Below are 14,746 nucleotides of genomic sequence, written 5' to 3'. Positions count from 1 at the left end.
AACACCGTGGGAAAAATACACTATTTTAAGAGGGAATCGCCCACGTACGCAGCTCACACTAGAAACAACTAGTTGTACAAAGCCAGCTACTTGCAACTACGTAGAATAAGCGACATTATAAATAAACACAAACTAGTAAATGAGAAGATAACTATAAAAATTACGCAGTCTAAGTGTCTTAGATCAGCGACATATAAATGATGTTTACTAGAACTAATTTTTCATAACGATTGTTTTCAACGTAATAGTTATAGTAACGGTAGTAAATATACAAGATGTTGACAAATTAATTGTACAAATATACATTCGAAAATAAACAAAAAGCGTCTTTGCCTTAAACAAGTACTCACTTTACCACAAAGATAAAATGGTTTCTTTTGATCGTATTCAAACATTCTCCCTTTTTGTAAGAGGTAGTCTCATTAAAAAAAAATTTTTTTGGTGAAAAGAAAAATACACCAAAACGGACGATTAAGCACCCTCAAGAACAGGAGATTAAGTAGAAAGGTGTTTATACTGGGGAAGGAGTGCGCTACGCCACCTAATAATGATTTTAATAACTGGTACATATTCTAGGTTAGCATTGCTAGTCAAAACGATGCAGCTTCTCTTAGTATCTTTCGCGTTAAGACGCAGGGTGCTGTTAAAAACAAATAAAAGATAAAAAACAGTGTAAACAACGTACTCAGAAACTGAACAAAACAACTTGTTATTATTACGTCTGAAAAGACCAGTTCAAAGAAAGGCTTAGAATTCGTACCGTACGGCTAATACGATTATTAAAGCTGAGATTTCGTAATTTTAAGTTATTTGTCACATTATATTTACACTTAAGAAAACGAAAAGCTACGACTAATAAGTATACAAAGACCAATGAATGTCGTTTCCTAAGGTACTCGGAGTTGCATCACTTCGAAGAGTGAATTACAATTGCGTAGCCCAACGAGGAGAAGATTCAAATGACAATAGAAACGTCCTCACATGTTCTTTTAAAATGAACAAAACTACCACCCATATAAAAGTTACAATGTAGTTACCTAAGTTGGAGGGGGTGGTTCACAAACACCAAGATGTTTACCGGGGGGACAATGTAGTTGGTCCTAGTTCGAGTTTCTACCATCCGTGAATCGGATGTACCTTGTACCTCAGGCTTTTCTTCTCCGTTTTGTGTTTTAGTAGATAGAGAGAGAGAGAGAGAGAGAGAGAGAGAGTTAGTGAGTTGAGTGCACCTAATGCATATGTGCCCATGAAAGATTATCTTTTAGGTTTAAAAAAGATGAGAGAATGATATGAAAGATTCAAAAAGAAGACTCGGGTTGTAGTTACTCAGTTGTATAAGAGGAGTCAGGTTCAGTTGTATAAGAGGAGTCAGGTGTAATATTCTCGTATTTAATGAATCTTATTTTACCCGCATATTTTCTATTTTGATTTTTCTCTATTTTGTGATTGTATCAGTTTTTGATGAGAAAACGGGTTTATGATAAAAATTCGATTCTACACTTCTGTTACGAAATCCTAACAATCGGTATCAGTGCGGTTGCAAATTCACAAGATTCGGTAACAGGGCGAGTACCGAATCCCCGACACTTTGACTAGTTCAATTCACTAGCAAGGTTAATTTACAGGAAAACTAGTTCTTATTGTTTTCTTTCAAAAAAAAAGTTCTTTTTAGTATTTTAATTTTTAATTTAGTATAACTCCTTTTTCTTTTCTTTTCTTTTCTTTTCTTTTTTTTTTTGATGAAAAGATTGATTTTGTTGATTTATTATTACATGCCTTGAACCACTGAAGTTCTGCTACTAGATTAATTCATTCACAGTCGGAAGTTAAAAATTTCATCTATAAATAAACTTAGCTGGAAATATGAATCAATTAGAATTCGAATATGGGATCAAGGTACTAACCACCAAATCCTAATTTGTCACTTAGCGATAGAGACGGTGAGTGTGGGAGGCTAAATTATAATTTAATCTATCTGTTAATTAGCATCCATTGTTGTAAATTATCTGTTAGCATTAATTGTTGTTAGTAGGTTTTCCGTCGCTTTCTCTTTTATTCTTTTTTTTTTTTTGAGAAAAATAAGTAGCATGCTATCCGTTTTGTTTACTTCTTTTAGAAAAAAACTTAGCTGAAAATGTGAATTAATTAGAATTCGAACTTAAAACTCGGATACCAGCTGCCAAATTTTTTACCACTTGTACTAAAGACTGTCAATTTTTTATTTTTTATTTTTTAAAAAAGAAAGATAGTGACTTGTAGGTTAGGTTGAGATATAAATTTTGCTGTTAAGCAATCTTAGTGAGAAATAAAGAAGTACACTTATATATACTTTTAATTTTTTTTGAGAGAAAGATAGATAGCACGCTACCCGTTTCATTTATTTCATTTAAAAATAAATTTAGCTGGAAATGCGAATTAATTAGGATTCAAACTTGGTATCGAATACCAACCATCAAGTCTTTTGTCATTTACTTTAGAGACGATCGTTTATATATATACTCATTTTTTTTTTTTCTTTTTTTTCTCGCTCAATAGTGTTAAGCGGTCCTCAATACCGAAGAGATCTCGAGAACATCAATACAAAGTGTGGTGGGCTCAACTCCACCACACTCCATTCCGTATCTTAGCTAGACGTCCAACCCACTCTAATTACTTTTCAAGTCAAAAGAAAATTGCTACTCGATTGTGATGGCTAGACTGTGGTGCAAATGAATGCATGGCTCCAGAAGTCTCGTGCATAAATTAACTTGCAACAAAATTTGACATCTCGAAGATTCTTTTTTTTTTTTTTGTTTTGCTGTTTTGGTGAAATATAAATTTGATGATCTCTGTGAGACCCCAAGTAATCCTATATATAAGATATAATAAGACTAAACTCTTAATCTGGTTATAGTATTTTGGATGGTGACAAGACCTAAAAGGTTAAGCGTGTTAGGACGGGAGTAGCCCTAAGATAGATGATTCCAAAGAAAATTGAGACGTCACAGTTGGTATTAGAGCCAATTAATTATTAGCCGAAAGTGTGAGATGAGTCTCGGATGAGTCAAGGTCAGAATGACAAGACTAGCGAGACTAGTCTCATATCGACTGGTACTTGTGACTCTGAGCCTGACAAAGACATCAGGACTTAAAGGGGGGGAGATAATTGTGAGATCCCAAGTAATCCTATATATAAAATATAATATGGTTAAACTTTTAACTCGGCTATAATATTTTGAGTGATGCCAAAATACAAAAGGTTAAGAAAGTTAAGCGTGTTAGGACTGTTAGTCCCTGCATGGGCGACACTCCGAAAAGTTAGGGCGTCACAACGTCGCTATGAAATTAATGAAAATAGTCTACTTTTATGTTCTGCTTTCTATACGTAATGCCCTTGTGAAGTTGCGAGTCATTAGAGCAAAATCACAGCATTTTAACCTTTTATTTCTTATACGTTTGAGGACCCGGCTCTGTTACTTAATTGCTTCTTGTGTCCAGGATTGTTTTGGCCCCGTTAACAAGATCAAGATCCTATGGAAACATTCCCCAACCACATGCTATATTGTATTACACTCAAAGGACAACAAAGGGGGGGTTTCTAATCTCTGAAGCCACTGGGATCTCAAACACTGCGCACGCGTATAAGGACACTCCAGGTATATGGACTAAGGAGCAAGTGGAGGCTTGGAAACCTATTGTAGATGCTGTGCATCAAAAGGGTGGTGTTTTCTTCTGTCAAATCTGGCATGCTGGGAGGGCATCCCCACATGGTATTTGTTCTCTTAACTTTGCAAGATTTAGTTCATGTTTATTTAATTAGTCAATCTCCACAAGCTAATGCTTTCTGTGCTTGTTTTAGAATTGACTCATTAGCACTGACAACATTTGTAGATTTCAGGCACTATATTGAAACAAGCAAATTGATATGCCGATATGTCACACGCAAATTGACTTGTACAATACAAATCAGCAAATTAATAAATATGAAAAGAGTATTAATCATCTAGGGGATGTGTCGGCAGCTAATATGTCTCATGTAGCACGCCACCACATGCAAACAATGCAAACAAATTATCCTCTATAATACGGATTGGTACATCAGAAATACTAAGGGGCGACTATAGTAGATATCAGGAGCATTCTTCTTCACATCTTGTGACCGCTCAAGTTAAATCGAATTTCTGAAAAATTAAATATCTTCTTCAGAAAACCAACCTAATGGACAAGCACCAATCTCGAGCACAGACAAGCAAATAGCACCTCAGGATATTCAAGATGGCGGTGTTATAACAAGCTCCAGTCCTCGACGGTTAAGAAGTGATGAGATCCCTGGAGTTGTTAATGATTTTAGGCTGGCTGCAAGGAATGCAATTGAAGCAGGTAATTTCTATTCTATTATACAATTTTTAATTACTATATATAAGGGAGTTTTTACTTGTGATCTGAATTGTAAGCTACATTAAAAAAAAAAAAAAGAAGAAACAAAGTAGACTAGTTTTAATATTCGAGATATTGTAAATGGATTTACAGAGAATTAGAGAAAGGCTCAATTGTCATATCTTGATCTACATTCAATATGTAATCTTAACTGTCGCTCTTGCACTATATATGAGGGAAAAATTTATACAAGCCACATTGCTTACAGAATATCAGCATGGATAATTTTTCAACTTCATGCACCGAAACAGAAAATGAACGAGTGCAGGACTGTTAACTATATACAGACCAACGAAATAATTAATGTACATGCACCACCACACATCCAATTATATGTACTTTTATATAGCTCATCGATTTACAACTATGTCCAACCAGACAGTGCTTAAAATGCAATTTTTTATAGGACATTGCATTTGCTTTTTCCTGATTCACAGGATTTGATGGTGTTGAAATTCATGCCGCGCACGGCTACCTGATTGAACAATTCATGAAGGACAGCGTCAACGACCGGACCGACGAGTACGGGGGCAGCCTCGAGAACCGCTGCCGCTTCGCGCTAGACGTCGTCGAGGCGGTGGCGGACGAGATCGGAGCTGATAGAGTAGGAGTGAGACTCTCACCCTTTTCCGACGACTGTGAGTGCTGGGACTCGAACCCGGAAACCCTCGGACCCTACATGGTTCAGTCACTGAACAAGTACAACATTCTCTTTTGCCACATGGTCGAGCCTAGAATGTGCATTGTGGAAGGACGATACCAAATCCCTTTTTTTTTTTTTTTTTTTTTTTGTAAAAGACACGTTTGTTTATGATCAAAGTAGTCTCAAAAGAAGAATTTTTCCTTTTTAGTACTTACTGTGGTTAAGGAAGGGACATTGTGGACAAATAAAAGCATATGTATATTAAAAAGGAAGCGCATGTTCTATTTGTTGCTGGACATTATTCGCCGTTAAATAACACTGTTCGCGTACGTCGACCTTATCGAGTTCAGCTTCTAAGTTCTTTGCCCATCAGGCACATGGGTTGTTGTCCTAGTCTTCACATCTTCCACTCGGATAGTATGAATAATTCACCGCGTGGTTCGAGTTTAGCGAAACCGTTTAGTCCTAATCGGTTCTTGTTGGCCGGTATTCGGTGTTCTAGTCGTATTGGAAGTAGTTGGTGAAACAAGGGAAGGAGAGATAGCATAGGAGGGCGCCGTTATTTTCAAGGTAATTTTCGAAAAGAGTATCCTTCGTTGGATACTNGGCAATCATTTACTAAGACTGCGATTTTAGCATTGCAAATGCATTGTTCAATCCAACTCCACCATTTGTCGCTGAAACCGAGCCATCGCAGGATACTTTTCAAGAAGGGCCATCTGACATTATCGAAAGCTTTCTCAAAGTCGACCTTAATAGTGACGCACTCCTTACCAGTTTTTGAGCACCAGTTAACAAGTTCGCTTGCTGTGACAAAGGAGTCAGCCAGTAGACGATCTTTCAGGAAGGCCGATTGTGTTGGGGAGATAATTGTTGGCAAAACTCGCGCAAGTCTATTGGCTAGAACTTTGGAGATTATCTTTTGGATCCCATTGATGAGGCTTATCGGTCGGAAGTCCTTTAATTTGCGCGCTCCTTCCTTTTTAGAGATGAGACAAACATATGAGTAGTCAGATGAGGCCGTGGAGAGAGTGTTATCATGGAGATCGATGAAGATTTTGAAGATGGACCTATATATAAAGGCGATTACGGGCGTATATCTTTTAGCATGAGCATTACTATTTTGAGATTCAGAAGTTAATTTGATAATATACTAATATGTCTATATTTGCCATAAGCAATGTTTCCATTCTGAACCGACTCAAGTTTTTCACCTTTTTTTCTCTTTATTTGCTTGAACCGAACTAGTTCTCTTTTTTGTTTGAATCGAATCAATTATTATTGAGTGTGAACTTTCCGCATCGGTTCAAGTTTATACTTATGCATTATTCTTGCTAAATTTGCCATATAACAAATATCTTTTTCATTGTTGGGTGTGGGCTTCACACGAATTGGCTCAAGTCTTTCACATATATTTTTTTTTCTTTGCTTAAACCGGATCAGAATTTTTCTTTTTCTTTACTTGAACCAAACTAATCATTATTAAGTGTAGGATCTCCTGAACCGGCTCAAGTCCTCTATATATTTTTTTTCTTTCTTTACTCGAACCAAATCATTTTTTTTTTTTTTACTTAAACTGAATCGGATCATATCTCTATATTGGGCCGAACTGCTATTACTCCTTCACTTTCTTCAGTTGTTATCTTTTTTTATCGACATGATAAATCCTATCCCTCATCGTTGCTTTTTTTATCACCATTTCCTCTGTCTTTGTCACCTTTTTATTTTTTTTAATTATCTATTCATCGCATCATACGGATTAGTATATTAGTTTAGGATAATTTGTACAATACGAAGAAACCCATTGGTGAAAACAGTGAGTATTTAGAAATATGAAAACATATTTTATTATTCTTTTACCCAGAAGGCACGTGATATGAAAATTTAGGATTTTTTTTTTCTTTTTTTTTTTTGAGAGAGAGATAGGTAGCACGCTACCCGCTTTGTTTATTTCATTTAGAAATAAACTTAACTGAAAATATGAATCAACTAGGATTCGAACTTGGGACCTCGGGTACCAACCACCAAGCCTTTTGCCACTTGCTCTAGGGACGGTCCCAATCAGATGGAACTTTTGCTGAGCGAGTGGACCGAACACCTCTGATCACCCTTTTACGCTTTATGGTTTTTATGTTTTTTATATTTTTAATGTTTTGTTTTGGTATTTTTAAATATTTTCTTCTGCTCGGTTGCTGCTTCCATCTTGTACGCTTAGTTTATTTTTCTTAATGAATGAAACAGATAGCTAGCTACCTATTTCTCAAAAAAGAAAAAAAAAAAAAAAATAGCTACCAAGTTAGGAAGAAGTTATAACTTTGACAGAGTAATTCAGTGGAATTTTTTGTTGTAACTCAAAATATTAGTTACGACTCTGTACTAGACGCAGAGCAATTTATAAATAGTTTAAAGGCCCCGTTTGAATACCTTTAAAAACATAGCATAGTTAAACTATACTATGCCGGTAGGAAAATAATCCTATGAAGCATTTGGAGGAAAAAAAAATATGACGTAATTTTTTGAGTATAGTTATACTATACTCCAAAAAATAGAGTAAACTTACAATCCATTTTAACCAAAGAAAAAAAAATTCAACCATTTTGGGCTACCAAAGATGTACAAATTTCTAAAATTTAAAAATTCAAATTTAATTTTGATTTTAAATTTCAAATTTCAAATTTCAAATTTTAAAAACTTTAAATTTTAAATTTCAAATTTCAAATTTCAAATTTCAAAAAGTTCAAATTTTAAATTTCAACTTTCAACTTTCAACTTTCAACTTATCAAATTTCAAAGTTCAAATTTCAAAACCGTTCAAATTTCAAATGTTCAAAAGCAAATTCAAATTCAAACAATTAAAAATTCAAATTCAACTTTCAACTTCAACTTTCAACTTTACCAAATTTCAAATTCAAATTTCAAAAACTTCAAATTCAAATTTCAAAAAGTCAATGTATTCAAATTTCAAAGTTCAAAAGTTCAAATTTCAAATTTCAAATTTCAAATTTCAAAATAATTTAATTTACTTTAATTTTTTAGTTTATTTTTAATTTTCAATCTTCAAAATTTAAATTTAAACTTAAATTTAAAATTTTAAATTTATAAATATGTAAATTTATAAATTATTAAATTTGAAATTTAAAATTTTAATTATAGATTTTTTAAATTTCAAAATTTAAAGTTTAAATGGTATACTTTAAGTTTTAAATTTTAAAGTTTCAAATTTCAAATTTGAAATTTCAAATTTCAAATTTCAAATTTCAAATTTAAAACATAAAATCTAATTTACTTTTTTAATTTTAAATTTTAAATTTTAATTTTATATTTTGAATTTTTAATTTAAATTTTTAAAATTTTATTTTTAAATTTTGAATTTTGAATTTTGAATTTTGAGTTTTGAATTTTGAATTTTAAAATTTTAGAAATTTAATTGTTATAAATACTGTAGAATTGTATGATATATATATCCAAACAGTTTAGAAATGAAACTATGGAATTTTTTTATAGTTACAGGATTCCGTATTTCATTTAGACCAAAACCATATAATAAAAATTCCATAAAGTTTTTTAACTGTGCATCCAAACAGGGCCCAACTCTCCAAACCTGTACTGTATTTGAAACTTAGAAAGCTAAATAAACATTAGATGCCGTGTGCATGCAGTTGATTAGATGTCTTATCTACTGAGTCAATTTAATAACCATATCTAGCACAACTAGTTAAAAATTTAATAATCAATATCCAAATTTTTAAATTCGAAGTCCGTTATTAAAAAATGCAGTTTTTGAATTTTCTTACACCCTTCTAAGTTGCGTGCTATTTACGTGGCACGCTTTGGGCCCGCCTCTATGAGTAAAACTTCTCGGCCCGAAAAGTAAGAGAGCAAAAATAAAATAAAATAAAAAAGCAAGAGAGCATAAGAGAGTGAATAGAAGAAGGAAAGGAGAGAGAAGAAGGGAAATCATACTTAGATTTTAAAGATCAAGGATGGATACACTTCCTCTTCTAACTCCACACAAGATGGGGAAATTTGATCTCTCCCACAGGTTACTAAATTTATCCATATATGCACTTTTCTCTTCCATTTTAGTTTTTTCTTTTTAATCTATGCGAATTGTATGTTTTCTTGGCTTTGTTTCCTTGCTAGCTTTGTCTACTGACCTTTTTTTTAATCTGTACCATTTGTTACCTAGAAATTGGGTTGTTTCAGTAAAACTTCAATTAATCCACTGATAACAGCTCAAAATGATAGAATAGGATCATCGGGCCCAACTCCGTAAATATATAGAATTGGGTTTTGGCAAATTAAGTCAAAGGGGGTTCATGAGCATGTTACAATCATCTCTTACTTATATCACGAGGCTATTGAAGTTGCAAAATTGGGAACTTCATTTTTGATTTTAGGATTGTTCTGGCTCCATTAACAAGAACAAGATCCTATGGAAATGTTCCCCAGCCACATGCCATTTTGTACTACTCTCAAAGGGCAACAAAGGGGGGGCTTCTAATTGCTGAGGCCACAGGGCTCTCAGACACTGCGCAGGGATATCCTGATACTCCTGGTATATGGACTAAGAAGCAGGTGGAGGCATGGAAACCCATTGTGGATGCTGTGCACAAAAAGGGTGGTGTCTTCTTTTGCCAAATTTGGCATGCTGGGAGGGCCTCCACTTATGGTACAATTCTGCATCTTACTTTAGATCAGTTCTTCCCAATTTTCGCCTGATCCCAACTTTCATTAACTAGCTTTTCTTAATAATTGTGTGCGAACGATGTAGATAAGCATTAAAAAGAAAAAAAAAAATATACATATAAAATCTGAACTTTCATACTTCAAAATGAATCTTGCGAGCCATAACCCATAATTAGTCAAAGAATTTGAGACAAACCAAATTGATAGCCAACACAGTTCTTTTCGAAGTATTTGAAGTTCATCTACATGAATAATATCTTTTTTGGAGTCTATTATATATAGATTTACAACCTAATGGACAAGCACCAATCTCAAGCACGGATAAGCCAGTGACACCTCAAACAATGCCCGGGGGTTATGTTATGACTTACGCTAATCCTCGGCGATTAGGAACCTGTGAGATTCCTCATGTCGTCAACGATTATAGAGTTGCTGCAAAAAATGCCATTGAAGCAGGTAATTAATTTCTGCTTATTGTTGTTACACAAGCTTTAGATTAGTTAACCTGTAATGCAACCTAATCACGTGATTGATGTACAGGCTTTGATGGGGTCGAAATTCATGGATACCTACTGGAGCAATTCATGATGGACAACGCGAACGACCGAACAGATGAGTACGGGGGGAGCCTCGAGAACCGGTGCCGCTTTGCGCTGGAGATCGTTGAAGCGGTCATCGACGAGATCGGAGCTGATCGGGTCGGAATGAGGCTGCAGCCCTTTTCCGACCAATTAGATTGTTGGGATTCTGATCCGGAAGCCGTAGGGCTCTACATGGTCAAATCGCTAAACAAGTATAACATTCTGTACTGCAACACGGTTGAGCCAAGAATGGCAACTACGGAGGTGCGGCAACAAACCCCTCATAGGCTTCTTCCCATGAGGAAAGCTTTTAATGGAACTTTTATTGCCGCGGGAGGATACGATAGGGAGGAAGGGAACAAAGCGGTGGGCGAAGGTTATACCGATCTCGTGGCTTACGGACGTTGGTTCTTGGCTAATCCTGACTTGCCAAAGCGATTCGAGCTCAATGCGCCATTGAATACGTATGACAGGCGCACTTTTTATGGTTCCGATCCGGCTGTCGGATACACAGACTACCCATTTCTCGATTCTTCTGATTGAGATTCTCTAGCCGGCCCTGTTAATGTATGAAATATGTGATATAGGAGAGCTGAAGAAATTAATTTTGAGGGATCAAAATCTTTATTCTCACCTTGAATTCTCTACTGTGCTGTATTCGAAGTCGAATTCTTTACTTACAATTTTGATACATGATCCCTTGATTTACACGTTGCAATATTAGTTATCTACTGCACATATAATGAAATGGGATGTAACTATGCTTAGTATTTGGGGCCTTGCGTATGTGTTAATAATTAAGCTTTTAAACTACGGCGGGTACAAGCGGTAAATTTACTGGTTTTTTCATATGCATCTTTTTCACTATCCGATTTTATTTTACACTAATTTGTACTACAGTAAAAATGGGACAGACCGACCGTTCCTAGAGTAAGTGTCAAAAGGCTTAGTGGTTGGTACCCGAGACCCAAATTTGAATCCTAGTTGATTCACACTGGGACAGTAATGGTATGATAACTTCTTTTTGTTTTTTAACTCCCCTTATTTGACACATATCCTACCTGGAAAAAAAAGAAAAAAGGAAAATAAAAATTGAACACCGAAGAGAAGTGGGTCTTGGAAACAATTTTTCCTCCGGAGGAACGCAAAGGTCCAGTCCCGGACCTCGACCCAATTGTTAAACACGAGCCCAAATGTCACCGGGACTAAACCATGTAGGTAGGGGTGTAATGTGAGCCGTTCCTGACCGGCATGGGCACATCCATCCGGGTCAAGTCAGCCCGGTCCGGATAACATTCGGGCCGGGCAATGCTGGGCTGATATTAATGAATGCCCGGCCCAGAATAGCCCTCGGACCCAGATGGCGCGGGCCGGGCCGGGCTTCGAGCCGGCTCTTTAATATTTTAAAATTTAATTAAAAATAATTAAAAAATTCACAATTTAAAAAAAAAAAATTTCTCTTTTGCCTAATATGTTAGATAAAAAAAATAATTTTTTAAAAAATATTTATAAAATAATAAAATTTTAAAATAATTTTAAATTTAGTTTAAAAATACTTTTTTCAAAAGATGGCCCATCTTCCAATAAGGTCTTAGGGCCCATCTTCCAATAAGGGCCTAGGGCCCATCTTCCAAAAGATGGCCGCTTTGCGCTGGAGGTTGTGGAAGCAGTAGTTGACGAGATCGGAGCTGATAGAGTAGGAGTGAGACTCTCACCCTTTGCCGACTACGTCGACTGCTGGGACTCGAACCCAGAAGCCCTAGGGCTCTACGTGGTGCAATCACTTAACAAGTACAACATCCTCTATTGCCACATGGTTGAGCCTAGAATGGCTTTTATGGAGAGGAAGCACCGAATGGGCTTTGTGGACGAAAAGCGCCAAATCCCTCGTAAGCTATTTTCGATGAGAAAAATTTTTACTGGAACTTTTATTGCTGCGGGAGGATACGATAGAGAAGAAGGAAATAAAGTGGTGGGTGAAGGTTATACTGATCTTGTCGCTTATGGTCGCATGTTCTTGGCTAATCCCGATTTGCCAAAGCGGTTTGAGCTTAATGCGCCGCTTAATAAGTATAATAGGCTCACTTTTACCATACCTGATCCTGTTGTTGGGTACACGGATTACCCATTTCTTGAGTAGCTCTGCTTAATGTTTTTATAGATAATGTAAGCTTGTTGCGGTATTTACTTGTTTGTTCAAGGTTTCCTAGGATTAGTAGCAGATTGTTCATTTAACACTTGTTGTANTAGTTATCTACTGCACATATAATGAAATGGGATGTAACTATGCTTAGTATTTGGGGCCTTGCGTATGTGTTAATAATTAAGCTTTTAAACTACGTTGGGTACAAGTGGTAAATTTACTGGTTTTTTCATATGCATCTTTTTCACTATTCGATTTTATTTTACACTAATTTGTACTACAGTAAAAATGGAAAAGACCGACCGTCCCTAGAGCAAGTGGTAAAGAGCTTGGTGGTTGGTATCCGAGACCCAAGTTCGAATTCTAGTTGATTCACATTTCCAGCTAAATTTATTTCTAAATGAAATAAACGAAGCGGGTAGTATGCTACGTAATGGTATGATAACTTCTTTTTCTTTTTAACTCCCCTTATTTTACACATATCCTACCTGGAAAAAAAAGAAAAAAGGAAAATAAAAATTGACCACCGAAGAGAAGTGGGTCTCGGAAACAATTTTTCCTCCGGAGGAATGCAAAGGTCCAGTCCCGGACCTCGACCCAATTGTTAAACACGAGCCCAAACGTCACGGGGACTAAACCATGTAGGTAGGGGTGTAATGTCAGCCGTTCCTGACCGGCATAGGCACATTCATCCGGGCCAAATCGGGCCAAAGGTCAGCCCGGTCCGGATAACATTCGGGCCGGGAAATGCTGATATTAATGATTCCCGGCCCAGCATAGCCCTCGGACCCAGATGGCGCGGGCCGGGCCGGGCTTCGAGCCGGCTCTTTAATATTTTAAAATTTAATTAAAAATAATTAAAAAATTCACAATTTAAAAAAAAAAATTCTCTTTTGCCTAATATGTTAGATAAAAAAATTAATTTTTTAAAAAATATTTATAAAATAATAAAATTTTAAAATAATTTTAAATTTAGTTTAAAAATACTTTTTTCAAAAGATGGCCCATCTTCCAATAAGGTCTTAGGGCCTAGGGCCCATCTTCTAATAAGGGCCTAGGGCCCATCTTCCAAAAGATGGCCGCTTTGCGCTGGAGGTTGTGGAAGCAGTAGTTGACGAGATCGGAGCTGATAGAGTAGGAGTGAGACTCTCACCCTTTGCCGACTACGTCGACTGCTGGGACTCGAACCCAGAAGCCCTAGGGCTCTGCATGGTGCAATCACTTAACAAGTACAACATCCTCTATTGCCACATGGTTGAGCCTAGAATGGCTTTTATGGAGAGGAAGCACCGAATGGGCTTTGTGGACGAAAAGCGCCAAATCCCTCGTAAGCTGTTTTCGATGAGAAAAATTTTTACTGGAACTTTTATTGCTGTGGGAGGATACGATAGAGAAGAAGGAAATAAAGTGGTGGATGAAGGTTATACTGACCTTGTCGCTTATGGTCGCATGTTCTTGGCTAATCCCGATTTGCCAAAGCGGTTTGAGCTTAATGCGCCGCTTAATAAGTATAATAGGCTCACTTTTACCATACCTGATCCTGTTGTTGGGTACACGGATTACCCATTTCTTGAGTAGCTCTGCTTAATGTTTTTATAGATAATGTAAGCTTGAGTATTCTATAGTGTCACCTAAATAGCTTGGNTAGAAAAAAGAGGGAGAGAGCATAATTTAGAGAGTGAGAACATAATTAAAAAAATAGAAAAAGATATAGAGTCGAAATTAAAGGGAGTAAGAGAATTGAAATTTTAGAAAGAGAGAGAAAAAGCTTAGTTTAGAGAGAGAAAAAAAAGTTAAATTTTAGAGAGAAAAATAAGTTTAGAGAGAGATATGAGATTAGAGTGTAAAGAAAAATAATATCAATTAACCGGCGGGTAGGGAGAAAGAAAGAGATTAGACATATTATGATTACCCAAATCCATCAATACGAGGATACCCATCCTCCCTCAAGAGAATGAGATTAGTACTTTGGGGTGAATCTTATTCCCAAGTGAATCCAATATTACCAACTAGATTACTTAGTGCGTTTAGCCAAACACCGTCATATTTTTTTATTCCTATTGGATTACTAGGAATCTTTAAAAGATAGCGTGAACCAAACGCACCCTTAGACTATACGAGTTACATCAAAATAAACAACCAAAAAATAATCACACTTCAAAAAAACTCAAACACCACTACACTCAACTTACGTTGGATCTACAGATTCGTCAATCCAAACGGACCCTTAATGTTTTTATAGATAATGTAAGCTTGTTGCGGTATTTACTTGTT

The 14,746-nt window shown here is 35.9% G+C and overlaps 3 protein-coding genes across 5 annotated transcripts in view; all 3 read left to right on the top strand.

Annotated features, from left to right (window-relative positions):
- The window catches only part of LOC109723332 (putative 12-oxophytodienoate reductase 11), a 9,017-nt gene extending 3,787 nt beyond the window's left edge, over positions 1-5,230 (top strand). The window contains exons 2-4 of the mRNA XM_020251666.1: positions 3,478-3,749; positions 4,186-4,359; positions 4,854-5,230. Coding sequence (XP_020107255.1) covers positions 3,478-3,749; positions 4,186-4,359; positions 4,854-5,230 — 823 coding nt within the window. The remainder of the gene's footprint in view (positions 1-3,477; positions 3,750-4,185; positions 4,360-4,853) is intronic.
- LOC109723248 (putative 12-oxophytodienoate reductase 11) lies at positions 8,917-12,469 on the top strand. 3 transcript variants are annotated; one of them, XM_020251557.1, is made up of 5 exons: positions 8,917-9,101; positions 9,460-9,731; positions 10,031-10,204; positions 10,289-10,457; positions 12,037-12,469. In XM_020251557.1, the coding sequence occupies exons 1-5, from the start codon at positions 9,043-9,045 to the stop codon at positions 12,467-12,469; spliced, it is 1,107 nt and encodes a 368-aa protein (XP_020107146.1). In that variant the 5' UTR covers positions 8,917-9,042. The 3 variants fall into 3 exon arrangements, with proteins under 3 accessions (XP_020107146.1, XP_020107147.1, XP_020107144.1); XM_020251558.1 differs by lacking the exon at positions 12,037-12,469 and having other exon boundaries at positions 8,924-9,101; positions 9,541-9,731; positions 10,289-11,056; XM_020251555.1 differs by lacking the exon at positions 12,037-12,469 and having other exon boundaries at positions 8,924-9,101; positions 10,289-11,056.
- LOC109723331 (putative 12-oxophytodienoate reductase 3) lies at positions 12,603-14,050 on the top strand. Its single transcript, XM_020251665.1, has 2 exons — positions 12,603-12,609; positions 13,548-14,050. The coding sequence occupies exons 1-2, from the start codon at positions 12,603-12,605 to the stop codon at positions 14,048-14,050; spliced, it is 510 nt and encodes a 169-aa protein (XP_020107254.1).

This window comes from Ananas comosus, linkage group 17 (genome assembly GCF_001540865.1).
Source record: "Ananas comosus cultivar F153 linkage group 17, ASM154086v1, whole genome shotgun sequence".
In the NCBI taxonomy this organism is placed as follows: domain Eukaryota; kingdom Viridiplantae; phylum Streptophyta; class Magnoliopsida; order Poales; family Bromeliaceae; genus Ananas; species Ananas comosus.
This window is presented reverse-complemented; position numbering and strand designations above follow the sequence as displayed.

Bases quoted from the DNA above. Each gene is read 5' to 3' on its own strand.
- LOC109723248 (XM_020251557.1), top strand. From the start codon at position 9,043: ATGGATACACTTCCTCTTCTAACTCCACACAAGATGGGGAAATTTGAT. The intron at 10,205-10,288 runs GTAATTAATTTC...ATTGATGTACAG, and splicing joins AAAAAATGCCATTGAAGCAG to GCTTTGATGGGGTCGAAATT. The intron at 10,458-12,036 runs GCTGCAGCCCTT...AGTAGGAGTGAG, and splicing joins GCTGATCGGGTCGGAATGAG to ACTCTCACCCTTTGCCGACT.